At 38.3% G+C, this 16,446-nt stretch overlaps 1 protein-coding gene across 1 annotated transcript in view; it reads left to right on the top strand.

The window, feature by feature from the left end:
• Positions 1–16,446, top strand: part of LOC141287167 (transmembrane protein 132C) — a 350,138-nt gene that overhangs the window by 226,192 nt on the left and 107,500 nt on the right. The window contains exon 4 of the mRNA XM_073819302.1: positions 16,121–16,307. Coding sequence (XP_073675403.1) covers positions 16,121–16,307 — 187 coding nt within the window. The remainder of the gene's footprint in view (positions 1–16,120; positions 16,308–16,446) is intronic.

The following is a 16,446-nucleotide window of genomic DNA, read 5'->3' as shown; positions in this document are numbered from 1 at the left end:
GTACTGCCAAAGCAAATGGTGATATGGTGCTATGAGTAATTACGATACTCTGCTGCTGCACAAATAGCATAAAATAACCTGTATCAGATCTATACAGGTGGAGCTGGGGAAGGTGGAGGGTTTCAGAGGAACTCTGAAAGCGCACTGCGAAATTCCCAAGTGAATGCTACCAGCCATTTAAATAGCTGCAAGCTGTAAGCTCATTGGTTGTGTATGCAACATTATCCAAACAGCTTGTGCCAAGTCGTATAACACTGTGATATCAGTGTGTCAGTTACGTTAACAACCCATCACCCTGTGTCATCTAGAGTTTCATGGCAGAACTAGGTATATAAACTAGGCATTTGTTGCATCCAGTGGGGACATAATTACTGATTATAATTCCTTATACTGTCTTTTTACGTGTTCCAGCGCAGCGTAAACATAACACCATGTCTGCATTTGTGATGGTAGAAGTGACAAACAACAAGCGGTATTCTACAATGCTCAAAACTCACGTTTGAATAGCCAGTAGCAAATAGGCTGTGAGTCAGAAGCACCAGACTGTCCTTGCTAAGTTGGAAGGACAGCAAACTCTCCAAGGTTCATGAACAAGTTATATATATGTATGCACAAACAGCTTGTAACACTCCAAAGACAAAGAAAAGCATGAAATCACATCATATGACACCTTCAAATTATCCCAAGAGATCAGCTTTGCTGTCATCTTTCATTCGCATTTCTCTGTACTCTTACTGTATGTAAACAATTGTTTCATTTGTTTATTTTAATCTTGTATATAGAATTTTAGGAGCAACATCTGAGACAAGGTACTTGATTCTCTTCAAGACTCCTCAGTTGTATAAAAAAAAAATCAACCTCAAAGCAATAACATTTTCTTGCTTGTCATCTCTTTTGGACGCTATTGTGAGTTTTTCCGTTAAGAAGCACCTATGGCTGGTGCTTGATTCTTGAAGAATAGCGTTGCCATTTCCATGCTACACTTCACAGATCAATGACTTCGGTTCACTTTCATTCCTATTTCTCTTCCATTTTCTATATGATGCACTTCTTTGCCCTTTTTTTTTTTCATTTTTTTCAGTCGGTTTCTCTCGCCCCTTTCTCTTTCTCTGCATAGTGGCTGTTTGCCAGCTGAGTGCTCGGTCGTGGTGTGTCAGATGCTTGTATCCTGTTGCACTCTGTTGCCCTCAACCGCCCACCCCAGGGGTGCCACAGCTAGAGGAGCAAGAGCGTGGACACGCTCCAGTCGCTTTAGACGGAGTTCCCTCCTCACCTGTGAAATGAAATTCCCTTTTGATCGCACCAGCAGAGACTTAATAGTTACACGCACACACAGCAAACATACCGCATTTGCCTGTTGAAAAACACATTTAGTACATTAGATGCACAAGCTGAATACTAAAGAAGCCACACACTCAGGAGGGCACACAGATGCTTTTGCAAAGCGTACGTACGCACACACACGCACGCACACGCACACACACACACACACACACACACACACACACACACACACACACACACACACACACACACACAATGCTGGAGCTGTCTCCCCTAGTTGTAGGTTTAGGCTACAAAGCCTTTGTAGTAGAATTGATTCTCCGCTTTGATGTATTATTATTGTCACAGCTAACCAAATTGCCGCCCCGCTAGAAAAGACAGAGCACAGAGGTAACAATACAAACCCCATCTTATGTTTGCGCATAGGAGAGAAGCTTACGCATAAATGCTTATAAACATATACTCATATGGAAGTCTGTTTTCACCTCAGAGTTAAAAGGTGATTGTAGGGCAGTTCTTTTAAATAATATTTCACATTAATTACATTTACATGCACCTAAATTAGTAATTGCATTGATGGCTTCAAGTAAACACCTCGATCAATCTGATTAAGCAGAATCTACATTAAATTTTGATCAAATTGAAATAGATGTTGTACACTCAATATAGTTCTAGATTTACTAAACAACCAAATTATTGCGAGAGTGCAATCCCCTAAATGTGCTGGTTGGAGTGGAAAGTTATGCGTGCAATCTACTGACAACGAGCAAATTAAAGAACACAGATGCAGCCAGGTCATTTCCATAATGACCAACACTTTCTACGAAGAGCAGCACAAATTAGCGTAGGGTTGCAAACAAGCAGAGCCAAGGATAATCAGGTGTGGATAATCTACTAACAACACAGGTGCAAAATGGGTTAAGAGACATTTTAAGTAATGGTGCAAATACCAGTAAGCCCACTACTGCAAACCATAGGAAATCACCTTGCATGATTCATTTAAATTCTCTCCTCCTACAAATTTAGCATCCAAAAGAGAAACTCCTACAAATGCATATGCAATAAAATGTTTCATTGTGTGTATTTAGTCAATTTTAGCAGTATTTTTTAATGCCAAAAGAGGGTGCTGGTGAGAGCTGTTGGCCATCAGTGATGTAACTTACTGCTTCTAAAAGGATTAGTTCACTTCCAGAATAAAAAAATTCTAATCATTTACTTAACCTCAAGTCATCCGAAATCTCTATCTTTCTTCAGTTTAAAATAAATTAGGGTTTTTGAGGAAAACATTCCAGAATTTTTCTCCATATAGTGAATGGGGATCAGCGGATTGAAGGTCAAAATTACAGTTTCAGTGTAGCTTCGAAGAGCTCTACACGATCCCAGGAATAAGGAAGGAATAAGGCACTAGTTTTCCGATGCGCGTCTACAACTTCGTGCTTTACATACAGTAATAATGTTGGAAAGGTCATGTGTGGTTAGTTCTTCATCTGTGTACTTTGGTTCAAAATGGTAGAGTAGTCCGAAAAAGTTTTATTTTTTCCTCCAACATTTGCCCAACATCGTGGCTTTTCCTTTTTTTGGTTTGACTTTCTTTGCATGTCCACAAACAATGGGTCGGAACATCCGCCTACGTCATGTGTGACCTTTCCAACTTGGCTACGTAGTTTGTGAAGTCGTGGACACAGAGCTAGTGCAAGACAAGCATTTGTGGTTAAATAGTATATACTTTTTTTACGGGTTTTTTTTTTTACGGAACAAAACCAGTGCAGAAAGATTCGATGGAAAGTGTATATTAATAATTATCAAAAAAAAGTTGAACTTTTTTTCACCGTTGTGAAGTTGCGACAAGACCTTCAAAAGGGGCCGGTCCAATGCATATAACCTCTGAACGGAGTAAAATACCTCCATCAAACTCAGAACACTTATGTAAAAGTTCAATCTGAGTTCACAGGAAAAAATCACGGAGCTTGGCTACTTGGTAGTGCTATAAGACGGAAAAACAAAAAATGACTATAACTGCGCAACCATTTGTCTTATCAACATGCATGTGTGCACGGTCTTGGTCCGAAGTGCCGCAAGTGTCTACAAGGACATTTTTGTATCTCAAAAACATACAGTTTGTGCACATGTTAGACAAGGTTAATTGAGGCTGATTGGAAAGAAACTTGTTGGGCCTGTTTGACTCATGGCCCCAAAGGTCTGAGAGAAATTTGAAAGAAATTGGCCACTGGGGGGCGATATCGCATTTTTCAAGGGTGTAAACGATTGTACGTCCCATGGTTTTTTTCACATATGCACAATATTCATGTCATGCAATATGGAACTTCTCATTCCGGTCAACTTTGCATCTAGAACCACTGCTGTCAAACAAATCATTTGTTAAAAGATGTAAAAAACTAAAAATAAATAAACCCACTTTTGCGAACCAGTCCTAGGTCTTTCGCTCAATCTGGAAAAAACACTGCAGTACAATTTCTAGGCTACAAATGTACAAAAAAAAATATATAAATTTACCCTTGGAGAACCTATAATGGGGTCATTTAGAAAAGGGGCCTGCCCAAATTTACTTAAAATCCTATAAAGGGGATCAGACCACAGCTGGCTCTATAACAATCAGAAACGTTAAAAAAACATCATATTTCCATAGTAAATTACCTGGATTTGCCAAAAATGCTTTTGCAATCATTGATTTAGGTGGGTACTGCTTTGCTAAATAATATGTAATGTCTTTTTCCTATACTTAAATGCCTTAAGCGCTTGAACCCTGGTAATCCGTATATCGTTTTTTTTTTTTTTTTTTAGTAAATGACAGATCATTCTGCTAGGAAAGACCCTTATTCCTCAGCTGGGATTGTGTAGAGCCCTTTGAAGCTACCATTTGGACTGTCAACCCGTTCATCCCTACTGAAGTCCACTATATTCAGAAAAATCCTGGAATGTTTTCCCTTACAAACCTTAATTTCTTTTTGACTGAAGAAAGAAAGAGATGAATATCTTGGATGACATAGGCATGAGTACATTATCAGGATTTTTTTTATCCTTTAACTATCACAGATGAATCACAGATGAATTGTAGTCATGACTATTTCCTGATAACGTAGGAATTTTGTTGCACAGGTGTCATTGAAACCACCTTGGTTGGAACTGTTGTTAATGATGTCAAGCAGATGGTGATACCTTCTGCTAAATAATCAGTACAAGATCAAATGCAAGATTAATACAGATTAAATGTCAAATTATTGCTGTAAAGAACAAGTATGGTATCTAACGACTGCTTCACTGTATTTGTTCTCTGTATTTATTTTGTGGATTCCCTTACATCACTCTGGAGTTCCCCTGTGATACACACACACAATCTTCAGAAACAATGTTTTTATTTTCTTAAAGGGTTCATCGGATTCAAAACTCACTTTTACATGTTGTTGTTTGAATATTAATGTGTGTTGGTAGTTTGTGTACACAGCCACCCTAAAATGATAAAAATCCACCCAGTGATATTTTTTATTTTATTTTTAAAAGTAATATCCCCTTTTTAAAATCAGGTCATTCTCAGCTTCTTGTCGGTGTGACAGCACACTGACAGAGGCCGCTCCCACGATAGTTGATTGACATGAGCGCCTTACCTTAGACCCGCCCTCACCGAGCTGAAACATTGTGTCGACTCAGGTCCAGGGGAAGACAAGAATGTCTCAGATTGAGTGATTGAGGTGTTATGTTGTTGGGTGTAATAATGAACATAGCAGTAGTCATTTACTCAACATTTGAGACGCTGTTTGGATTAATTCTGGCTGTCAGACTTTTTTATGTAAACATACCCAAAGTTGCAATTATAAGAAACAAGCAATAATTTATTTATTTTGGTTTGTTTTACTCTAAGATGGAAGCAAGCGCTCTTATCTACATACTCTCAGTTCCTGTTTGCATTTTACTCAAATGCATTTGAAAGTTTTGACCTACTTTGTTGTTATAATCCATTCTGCTTTTGCATTTGACTTCTTGGTTCTTCTGTGTCCATCATTGCTCTTTTTTCCACACTCTTTTCATGCAGTAGGAGTTGACTCACACACACACACACACACACACACACACACAAACACACACACACACACACACACACACACACACACACACACACACACACACACACACACACACACACACACACACACACACACACACACTCATATTTGTGATGTATGTGAGGAGAAAATTGAGTAGTTTCTTTTTGGCTGTGGGGTGTTTGAATATGTATGATGGTCGTCGGGTTTTCTTCTAGTCAAGCCTGGTGCCACGCAACGACACACTGCCTCAGAACACAGTGTCTGTCACAGGTATTTATCACTACGCTCGTGTACCCGTGTGTCTTTGTGCGTGTGTGCGTCTGAAAAAGCAGGAGAGTTGTTGCGGACTGCCAAATAAACAACCTTGTGGAACATTTCTCAACAGGTCTGGGTGTTTGTGCGTCTCCGATAGGAAGCCAGGCGGTCCATCAAAAGCGTGCGAGTGAGTGTTTTACTGGGACAAGAAAACAGTTGTGAATAGTGCCATATAATTTTAGAACTATGCCTATTGAGAAATGTTTTCTTTTGTATTTATTCTGCTATATGTGGGGTACGAGCACTGCTCGTATGCTTTTTAAATGGTCTAAAATTTAAATGAGTGTGTAAATGTCAGTGAAAGCCAGTCGGCTGACCTTGAGGAAAGCATGCTTTCAGATGTCAAAAGGCTTTCTTGTCCTTTTCCTTCTTCAGGGTTCTTTTGGAGACCAAACTGTAATTTTCTTCTGTCAGTTGTGGACGATACAGGGTTGTACAACACACACACATACACAATCACTTTTTTTTTTACATTCAAATATTACCTGAGGATATTTTGTGAATTTCAAACATGGAAAATAAAATGTTCAATATGCTGGCCTATCACCTTTCAAGGGGGCAGACTGACACGGAAAGAAGAAATTGCTGAATAAAGTCATTTATTTTAGTTTTCTTTGCACACAAAAAGTATTCTGCATAGAATCATAACATTACGGTTGAACCACTGATGTCACATGGACTATTTTATCGATGTCCTTATTTGGCCTTGAACGTGGTAGTCTTTTCAGGGTCAGAAAGCTCTCAGACTTCATCAAAAATATATTAATTTGTGTTCTGAAGATGAACGAAGGTCTTACAGGTTTAAAACAACATGAGGGTGAGTAATTAATGACAGAATTTTCATTCCATTTATTATTTTCTCATGAATCGGACTATATCGCTTGTGCTGTTGCTTTGTTTTTGTGTGCAGCCTGTAAGGTCAAATCAATACCAAGACATTTTTTGCCATTATTCTGCAATACATTGCCTTTTTATCTCACTATAAACATGTCAAGACTCACATTCACAACTAGAGTGGAGTATTTATTTTTCCTGTGGTACTGGTGAGTGCCACAGCTGCGAAGTTGTGGAATATGGGTTCTCTTGGGTAAATGTGGGTGGTTGTGTTAATATATTCATCTATCTGATGTCTAAAATTTGCATAGGTTTGGACTGAGCCAAGTTTGCAACTTAGTTTCAGTCGGTTTATCAGTGGGTTGGTAGTTTACTGACTCGTCTGATGCAAAAATCACTGCTCTTTTTTTGTTGAGCACTTGGTTTTACATTTAGTACTGGTGCTAATTGTCAAAAAAAATCGCAATAAGAACCTAATCGAATCTGATAAACCATTTTTTTGCTGATGTTGTTGGCACTGTAATTTTTAAATAGTTGTTCCAAAAGAGAATCTTAAGTGGTTAATAAGATTCTGTGCACTGTTACTGACAATTGCGGTGTCTGGAGATGATGTTTGCTGTGTATGCAGTACTGCTAATTGGATTGGAAAAATGCAGCATATTATAGCCATTTATACCCAACCTGAACGTTTTCTGTAACATAATGCATATGTACTATTACATAGAAGAAATGCAATGTCTTTGTTAAAGTGGACATAAATACCTAAAATGCTTTTATGTAAGAGCTTTTGTTAGAAAAAGCATATGAGATGACAACGCACACACACAAAAACACAAGACACTTCTGGCTAAAACATTTACTCTGATAACTGGATAATGCAACCACTTTCAATTATGTCTGTCCCCAGAGACCTGGCACTGAAATAAATCACCTTAGTGGGGGAAATTGTTTATTTGCTCTGTCACTTGACTCTTCCTGGCATTTAAATGTGGTCCCAGCAGACACTTACCAGGAGCTCTTCTGCCCTGCTGTGTCTAGAGCCTCTCCTCTGGGATGAGGATCTGTAAACTGCTAGGAGCTTCACAATACAAGGGAAAGTCATTGTTATCATTTGAGGGAGGCTTTGCTAACTTGCAATTGACTAGTAGTGACAGGAAATACTCTAACTAGTGATAAATCTGTAGAAATTTGTCAACTGCCGGTAGAGATTTCATCTCTATTGCTGTTATGCTCACGTGATGTTTTGTGCTTGTCATTTGAATGCAGTTTTAAAATAGAAATGATGAAAAAAAGACATTTCTTTATGCAATCATGCACACAATCAATACTGAACTTGGAAAGCAGATAACAAAAAAGTAAGGGCTGAAATCACGAAGCGGTTGCAACTTTTGCAAGCTGTTTCACCACAAAACCTGGCATCTAATTCACATCAAATATACACTAATTATACACTGTACATTGTTATTCTTTTCTGGCCAAACACTCCTCCTTTCTATGCAAATAAGGCTTGTTAAACACAAACAAATTACATTTCTCTCTGTTACCGCCCACAGAAAACTGGTTTTATTTTAAAAGATTATTTTCTAGTTGTGGCAGCAGTAAATTGTAGGCATGCAGGGAGATATTTGTTTTAAACAACCTTGCGAAAAACCTCAATTTCTGCACATTACCTGATTGCATAATTCCTTTAGTGAATCAGCTGCTAAAACAACACAGGCAACGTGTGCAAATAAATGATGTTATTGGGTACAAATGACTATTCGCACTGTTCAGGAACAGGATGTGTTTTATAAACATTCACTCTTTCTTTTGGGTTCATATTCATGAAGAAGACCTGCTGGCTTTTACTAAACATTGTTCTAAACTCTATTCTAGGTTTTTAGTGTGCTGTCCTTGTATTGTGTCTCTGTCCATGGTGCTGAAACACAGCCTCATCTAATATGAAACTCAAGCTATGCTGTTGACAGAAGTTTCATGTCAATGAACTGGTAAACCATATTCTTTATTATGACAAATTCACCTGTGTTCATGTTCATGTCTTTCTTTCTTCAGTCAAAAATAAATTTAGGTTTTTGAGAAAAACATTCCAGGATTTTTCTCCATATACAGTGGTGTGAAAAAGTGTTGGCCCCCTTCCTGATTTTTGATTTTTTTTTGCATGTTTGTCACACTTTAATGTTCTAGATCATCAAACAAATTTAAATATTAATCAAAGATAACACAAGTAAACACAACATGCAGTTTTTGAATGAAGTTTTTTATTATGAAGGGAAAACAAAATCCAAACCCACATGGCCCTGTGTGAAAAAGTGTGTGCCCCCTAAACTTAATAACTGGTTGGGCCACCCTTAGCAGCAACAACTGCACTCAAGCATTTGTGATAACTTGCAATGAGTCTGTTACAGTGCTGTGGAGGAATTTTGTCCCACTCATCTTGGCAGAATTGTTGTGATTCAGCCACATTGGAGGGTTTTCGAGCATGAACCGCCTTTTTAAGGTCATGCCACAGCATCTCAATAGGATTCAGGTCAGGACTTTGACTAGGCCACTCCAAAATATTCATTTTGTTTTTCTTTAGCCATTGCAGTGGATTTGCTGGTGTGTTTTGGATCATTGTCCTGCTGCAGAACCAAAGTTTGCTTCAGCTTGAGGTCACAAACAGATGGCCGGACATTGTCCTTCAGAATTTTTTGGTAGACAGCAGAATGTGTTGCATTTATGGTTCCATTTATCACAGCAAGTCTTTCAGGTCCAGAAGCAGCAAATCAGCCCCAGACCATCACACTACCACCACCATATTTTACTGTTGGTATGATGTTGTTGTTTTTTTTTCTGAAATGCTGTGTTACTTTTACGCCAGATGTAATGGGACACACACCTTCCAAAAAGTTCAACTTTTGTCTCGTCAGTCCACAGAGTATTTTCCCAAAAGTCTTGGGGATCATCAAGATGTGTTCTGACAAAACTGAGACGAGCCTTTATGTTCTTTTTGCTCAGCAGCGGTTTTCGGCTTGGAGCTCTGCCATGCAGGCCATTTTTGCCCAGTCTCTTCAAACGGATTGAAAGTCCAAATTGCAGTTTCAATGCAGCTTCAAAAGGCTCTAAATGATCCCAGCCGAGGAATAAGTGTCTTATCTAATGAAACAATTGGTCATTTCCAAAAAAATGCAAATGCTTGCCTTGCACTAGCTAGACTTCACGCATGATGTAATCATGCTGGAAAGGTCACGTGTGATGTAGGCAGAAGTACCGACCCAGTGTTTACAAAGCAAATGTGCAAAGAAAGTCAAAAACCAATTACAAAAAAAAAAAGGTAAAACAATGATTGTGGCTGATTTTGAAGTTGGAGAAGATGCTGTAGATGCGCATCGCAGAGCTAGTGCATGACGAGCATTTGTGGTTAAAAAGTATAGATTTGTTTATTTTTTTTAGAAAATGACAGATTATTTCGCTAGATAAGACCCTTATTCCTTGGGAGGGATAGTGTAGAGCCCTTTGAAGCTGCATTGAAACTGCAATTTGGACCTTCAACCAGTTGGCCACCATTAAAGTCCGCTATATGGAGAAAAATCCAGGAATGTTTCCCTCAAAAACCCTAATTTCTTTTTGACTGAAAAAAGAATGAATGCTTATTACCTTTTTTCAGGATTATTTGATGGATAAAAGTTCAAAAGAACAGCATTTATGTGAAATATAAAATTTTTGTAACATTCTAAATGTCTTTACTGTCATTTTTGATCAGCTTGATCAGTTGAATGCATTTGATGTATTACTTTCCCCCATAGATTTCCATTATAAATTAAGTTTGTTTTTATGTCTTTGTCCAGCCAATGGAAGACTGGTTCACTTTGTCTACAGTAATTTGTTAGAAAAAATGTTATTTGTATTCTAAGTGTGTGTGTGTAAATGTTGATCAAAATAGAATCGAACTTTCTATTTTGCTCCTTACATTTGTTTTCCTTCCTTTCATTCGTCTTCTTCTATTATTTGTGACTTTTGACCAGATCTTCTCTCGTCTATAATAAGTCTGACACAAAGTATTGTATGACTACAAATAGTCCTGCAATATTTTCTGTCACACTTGCATTTCCAATAGCTTTTTTCTCACGCCAATTCTTTTAATAATTTATTTTTTTCCTCCCCAAGAAAAGCAAAACTGCCAGAGTTCTGGGACGGTTTTAAATGTACTCAGTGCCAATCTCTCTTTTTATTCTCTCTCTTCTCTTCTGGCTCACTATCGCTCCTTTGCTGTCGCTCCCGAAAGACTGCTGTCACCCTCTATTCTGTCGTCCCTTTCCTGCTGCTGTACCTGCCGGAGCAGCTTTCATATCTCTGCAAATCCCCAAAGACACATTCTGTCTTCCTCTCTCTAATTTTTTCTGGCTCCCTCTCGCACATGAACTGTATTCCTGCACATGGACTTCAAAGGGAGAGGGACACTGCAAAATTTGCTGAAGGATACTCACTGTTTATGATGATTCATATGCTGTTTTTTGCAATATGTGAAATCAACCTAGTGTTATAGGGACATGAAATGTTTAAGTGTAACAGTACTACTTTTCAATGCAGTGTGAAAGTTGTCTTTAAGGCATAACTCACTAAACTGCACTACATTTTGTTTTTAACTTACAAAAACAAACAAACAAACAAACCAAAAATCTATTCAAATCCTCATTATACAGTAATCAAAAGTAACTAGTGATGATTTCCAAGACAATAGAAAACCAGTCAAGTATTCATTTACAACACTAAGTGCATAAGCATTTTTCTGTTCTCTTCTCTGGGCCTCCGATTCTGACTTTCCAATTGTGTTGGTCCTCAGAACAACTCGGCATCTGTTTTGACAGGCTGTTGTGAAATTTCGAGGACGTGTGTGCCATGGGACAGTGAAACGAGCGGTGTCAGTGTTCCTGAAATGAAAAGCGTTTTCTCCATTTTCATTTGCCATTCAGCACACCTCTGTTTTGTCAGGAAAATTGGGTTGTTGATTCACAACTGGGATGTTTCTTTTCATACTCAGTGTCTGACTCTCTTGCTGTTCGAGGGAAGGATGATAATTTGTATGAAAGATGCTCTCAAGAGATAGAGTTGTCGTAATGAAACTAGATTTGGGGTGCTGTTTTCATTTTCGCTCTTTCTGTAAATGTGTAATCGAGAAACTTATATGCGCTCTGAGAATGTAGATACTTCTGTTGTTCATGTGTCCCTATTTCTTCGTACTAAAAAAAGAATAGATCTACAGCCTGCCATCACTTGTTTTCTCAAAACTGTGCTTTGTGTACAAAAATGTAAATTAACTGTTCAGAATTAAATTAATTGTTCAGATGGTTTTGTCCCTCATATTTATCATTGGATAGTCTGAATTATTATTTTTTTAAGATTTAAGATTTAAGATATTAGTGAATATCTCGGTTTAGATTTGGAACATCTGACTCATTGTAGTGAATCAGATTGTTCAGGTGGTTTTGCCCTCATGTTTAGCATTGGAACGTCTGATTTATTGTAGTCAAACGGTTCATTCAGGCAGGGGAGTTGCTAGAGCTGAAGCTCTACTGGGGCACAGGCCCCCATTACTCGTTAATTTAGTTGTTGCATGTAGTTTAATGTCTTTATTTTGGGATTATCAATGTAAATTATAACTCAAATTTGAGATTTTACTGGGGCACAGCATATTAGGTAGTGAATCAGTTGGCACGTGCCCCAGTAAAAAGGGTCTAGCAACGCCCCTGCATTCAGGTATTTACCTTATATGTAGCATTGGAAGGTCACTGTACTGAATATGTTGGTTCAGATTAGAAAATCTGACTCAATGTAGTGAATTGGTTCGTTCAGATCGTTCTGTCTCTTATGTATATCATCAGAAGATCTGACTCATTCTTGTGAATCCCTTCATTCAGACAGTGCTCTCTGTATGTAACATTTCCCACTGCGCAATGTGATGTCGTAGTGACGTCTTTTCCATGTCATTTTTGGACGTCCAATTTCCGTCCATTGATGGGGTTGTTTTGTAACGCCAGGCGACGTCTTTTTTCGACGTCTACCGCACGTCTAATGTTGACGTTGGTGGGACTTCCATGTAAGGGCTACTCCAAAAGTGGTCCAAACGTGATTTTTTTTATATAAAATATATAAATTTATATATATATATATATATATATATATATATATATATACACAGTATATGTAACCCCTCACGCACAGGTCCTACCGCACCCACTCTGCGCAGGTCTCGAACCCGGGTCTCCGGCACGGGAGGCGGACGCGTTCACTAGGAGGCTAGTGCATCTCTTGGGATCAGGAAGTGAGGTTTACCTACACAGCACTTACTAGATGGCCTCCGTTATATATAACATAAAAAAATAAATAACTTGATTATAGGCTACTTTAAATAAAATAAAAACTGTTAAAGGAAAACAGGAAAATGTAAAAAAAAACAAAAAAAAAAACATATGGACTACCAAATAAATAAATAGTCATACAGATAATAAATCTTGTTTGTTTATAAATAATCTGTATTCATATGTATAATCATGTTAATAGGTTCTATTTTGTAAAACACATTTACTGCAACTGCCATAGACGTCCAAATGACGTCCAAAAAAACCCAGATCAAATGTTGAACGTCAAAATGACGTCCAAGTTGGGTCATGGATAGACGTCCAAATAGTGGACCTAGTTTGGACGTTGAATAGATGTCCAGAATTGGTCCAACCGACGGACCCAATATAGACATGATCTGCACGTCTATCCGACGTCCAATGTGTATATCACAAATGCCATAGACGTCCAAATGACGTCCAAAAAAATAAGCCAGATTAGGTCAAATGTTGAACGTCAAAATGACGTCCAAGTTGGGTCATGGTTGGACGTCCAAATAGTGGACCTAGTTTGGACGTCGAATAGATGTCCAGAATTGGTCATGGACTGACGGACCCAATATAAACATGATCTGCACGTCTATCCGACGTCCAATGTTTAGTGGGTTAAAGACATAAATAAATAAAATGATCCATTCTAGCAAGTTCATTAATTTGAACAGTCTGATTGGTTGTAGTGAATCTGCTTGTTCAGATGGGTTTATCCCTCATATGTAGCATTAAAAATTATGACGCATTGTAGTGAATTGGGAAGTTCAGAGAGTTTGTCTGTCATATTTAGCACTGGAATGCCTGATTCATTGTAGGAATTTGTTAGCTGAGATGTAGCTGAGATTCATTCAGATAGTTCTGCCCCCCCCCCCCCCCCCCACACACACACACACACACATATATATATATATATATAGCATTGGGAAGTCTGATTCATTGTAGTGATTCAGTTGGTTTAGATGTAGTATTGTAAAGTCTAACTCACTGTAGTAAATCAGTTCGTTCAGATAGTGTTGTTCCTCATATTTAGCAGTGGAAAATCTGATTCATTGTAGTGACTTGCTTCATTTGGATAGTTTTGTCCCACATACATAGCATTGGAAAGTCTGTTTCATTGCAGTGAATTAGTCGTTTCAGATGTAGCATTGGAAAGTCTGACTCACTTTAGTGAATTGGTTCGTTCAGATAGTTCTGTGTATCATCAGAAAATCGGACTCATTCTAGTGAATCCCTTCATTCAGACAGTGCTTTCATATATGTAACATTTAAAAACATAAATAAAGAAAATGATTCATTCTAGCAAGTTCATTCACTTACACAGTTGGAATGTCTGACTCATTGTAGTGAGCTGGTTCGTTCAGGTGGTCCTGACCCTAATATGTAGCATTGGAAAGTGATTTGTGGTAGTGAATCAGTTGGTTCAGATGTAGCATTGGAAAGTCTGACTCACTGTAGTGAATTTGTTCATTCAAATGGTTCTGTTCCTTATACGTAGCACTGGAAATTGATCCTTAGTAGTGAATGGGTTGGTTCGGATGTAGCTTTAGAAAATCGGACTCATTCTAAAAAATCTGTTTACTCAGAAGGTTCTGTCCCTTATGGGTATCAATGGAAAATATGACTTATTCCAGTGAATCCCTTAATTCAAACAGTCATCTCATTTATATAACAGAAAAAAAAAATTCTAGTCAATTCTCTCATTTGTAGCATTGGAAAGTCACACTGTCCTTGTATAGCATTGAAAAATCTTATTCATTCTAGTGAGTTCATTCAGAGAGTCATCTCTCTCATAGAAAAGCTTGATTCTTGCAGATGCTCCCCTCTCTTTCATTGGAAATTCCCATTCATTTTCAAATTTCAAAATCAGTTCAGTCCCTGTACAGTTTTTGAGCTATGTTTTAACTCAGTTATGTAAAAAATATTTTTTGTTGTTGCTGTTATTTAGAAAAAAATTACTTTTTTTTAAATCTTCAGTTTTGATACTGTCAGTCTAATTGGGATTGTTCATTCATTCAAAACCTCTTACTGTTCTGTTTCAGGTGGGAAAAAAAACCTGAATTATAGTCTGTGTCCGAAAGCTTAAGCTGACTTGTTGCCTCACTTCCTTATCAGGCTTTGTAGGCGAAGGCGAAACTGATTAAAGACAGACTTCTGAGACAGTGTATTAGTTTAATGATCCAGAACAAAACAGAGAGAACTTTGGTGACAACTAATCAAATGTGTAATTACAACAATACAAATTTCTCACTAGAAAATAACATTAGTGGAAACAGTTGGCCTAATTTGCAGCTTTCAGAAGCCATTTTTATTTATTTATTTATTTATTTACTGTCACAGAATTGGATTTGTTGTTAGTTGTTTTCAAATGGAAATATATTGCTTTTTTTCATTTTCTCAATGTAGCAATTTTTTGTAGCTTGTTGCGAATCTTTACTTTTTCAGAGCAGTAGCTCAACTCAAACTACTTTCAGTTAATAGTAGCTTGTAACTTGGTAAACTAACATTTCAGAGAAGTTTCTTGTATCTGGATCTGTCCCGGCCATTTGCTTGAAAAGTTCAGGAGTCACTGATGTAAAGCCAAGAAAAACATTAGAAACGGTGTTGTTGTTCTTCAACTCTGCATGCAATTTGAGGCAAGGTGATCACCACCTCAGGCAGAAAATGAAGTTTCTGTTTCTTTGTTTCTTTTTCTTGCTCTCTCTCTCTCTCTCTCTCTCTGTCTGTGTCTCTCCTTCTCTCTCGTTCTTTCTTCTGTTCCTGTCAGTTGCAGTCTCTGTATGTGTCTACCTCCATCTGTTCCCTGTCTCTCCATATCACTTCCTTTCTTATACCTCCTGCCTTACTTTTCCCCTCTGTTGGGTTTCTCCTCACTATCCTTCTTTTAATGTTGCGGTGTGGTAATCGCTGAGAGCTGTGTCATTGCACTCAGCAGCTTTTTTGTGATGCTTCTCACTTGCGCATCTCCTTGTTCCTCGATCGACTCATGATGGTAAACTCTAAGTGACTTGACGTGGCTTCAAACTTGCTTCCTCTGGAGGCTTGTTACATCACACGATCTGTTATTTTCAACTCTCTCTATGTGGTCGCAGGTGCAATGTTCTGGCAGGTGCACTGTTTTTAAATATTAAAAACAGAAAAATTAGAAAATTCTCAGCATGGTTTTTGACCTTGTGTCCTCTCTCCAACATCGCACCATGGTTTATTAGAGAACTGTCAGTTTCAAACCACTTATTGGTGTCTCTCTTTTTCTTTCTTCAGTGTGGAGCCAGGCTGGCAGAGGGTGGTTCAGGTGGATCTGGAGGTGGATGGAGTGGGAAGCACCGTAGGCAGCAGGTCCATTTCCTGGGCGGTGGAATACCCAGGCATCAGGGCCGGAAATGAGGAAACCGAGACGAACATTCACCTGGCACAGAAAGACCTAGTTGGCATCGTGCCGCTGGCTATGGTGAGAACATCGTCATTTTGCGGGTCTCTCAGGAAGGCACTGGGTCTCTTTAGGGGAGTTCTGGGAAGGGCAGATAAAAGAGGCAGGCGGTCATGCTTTTTAGGCGACTTTGATATAATGTAAAATGAACCGTCTTGGT

The sequence above is a fragment of the Garra rufa genome, chromosome 15 (genome assembly GCF_049309525.1).
Source record: "Garra rufa chromosome 15, GarRuf1.0, whole genome shotgun sequence".
NCBI lineage: Eukaryota > Metazoa > Chordata > Actinopteri > Cypriniformes > Cyprinidae > Garra > Garra rufa.
This window is presented reverse-complemented; position numbering and strand designations above follow the sequence as displayed.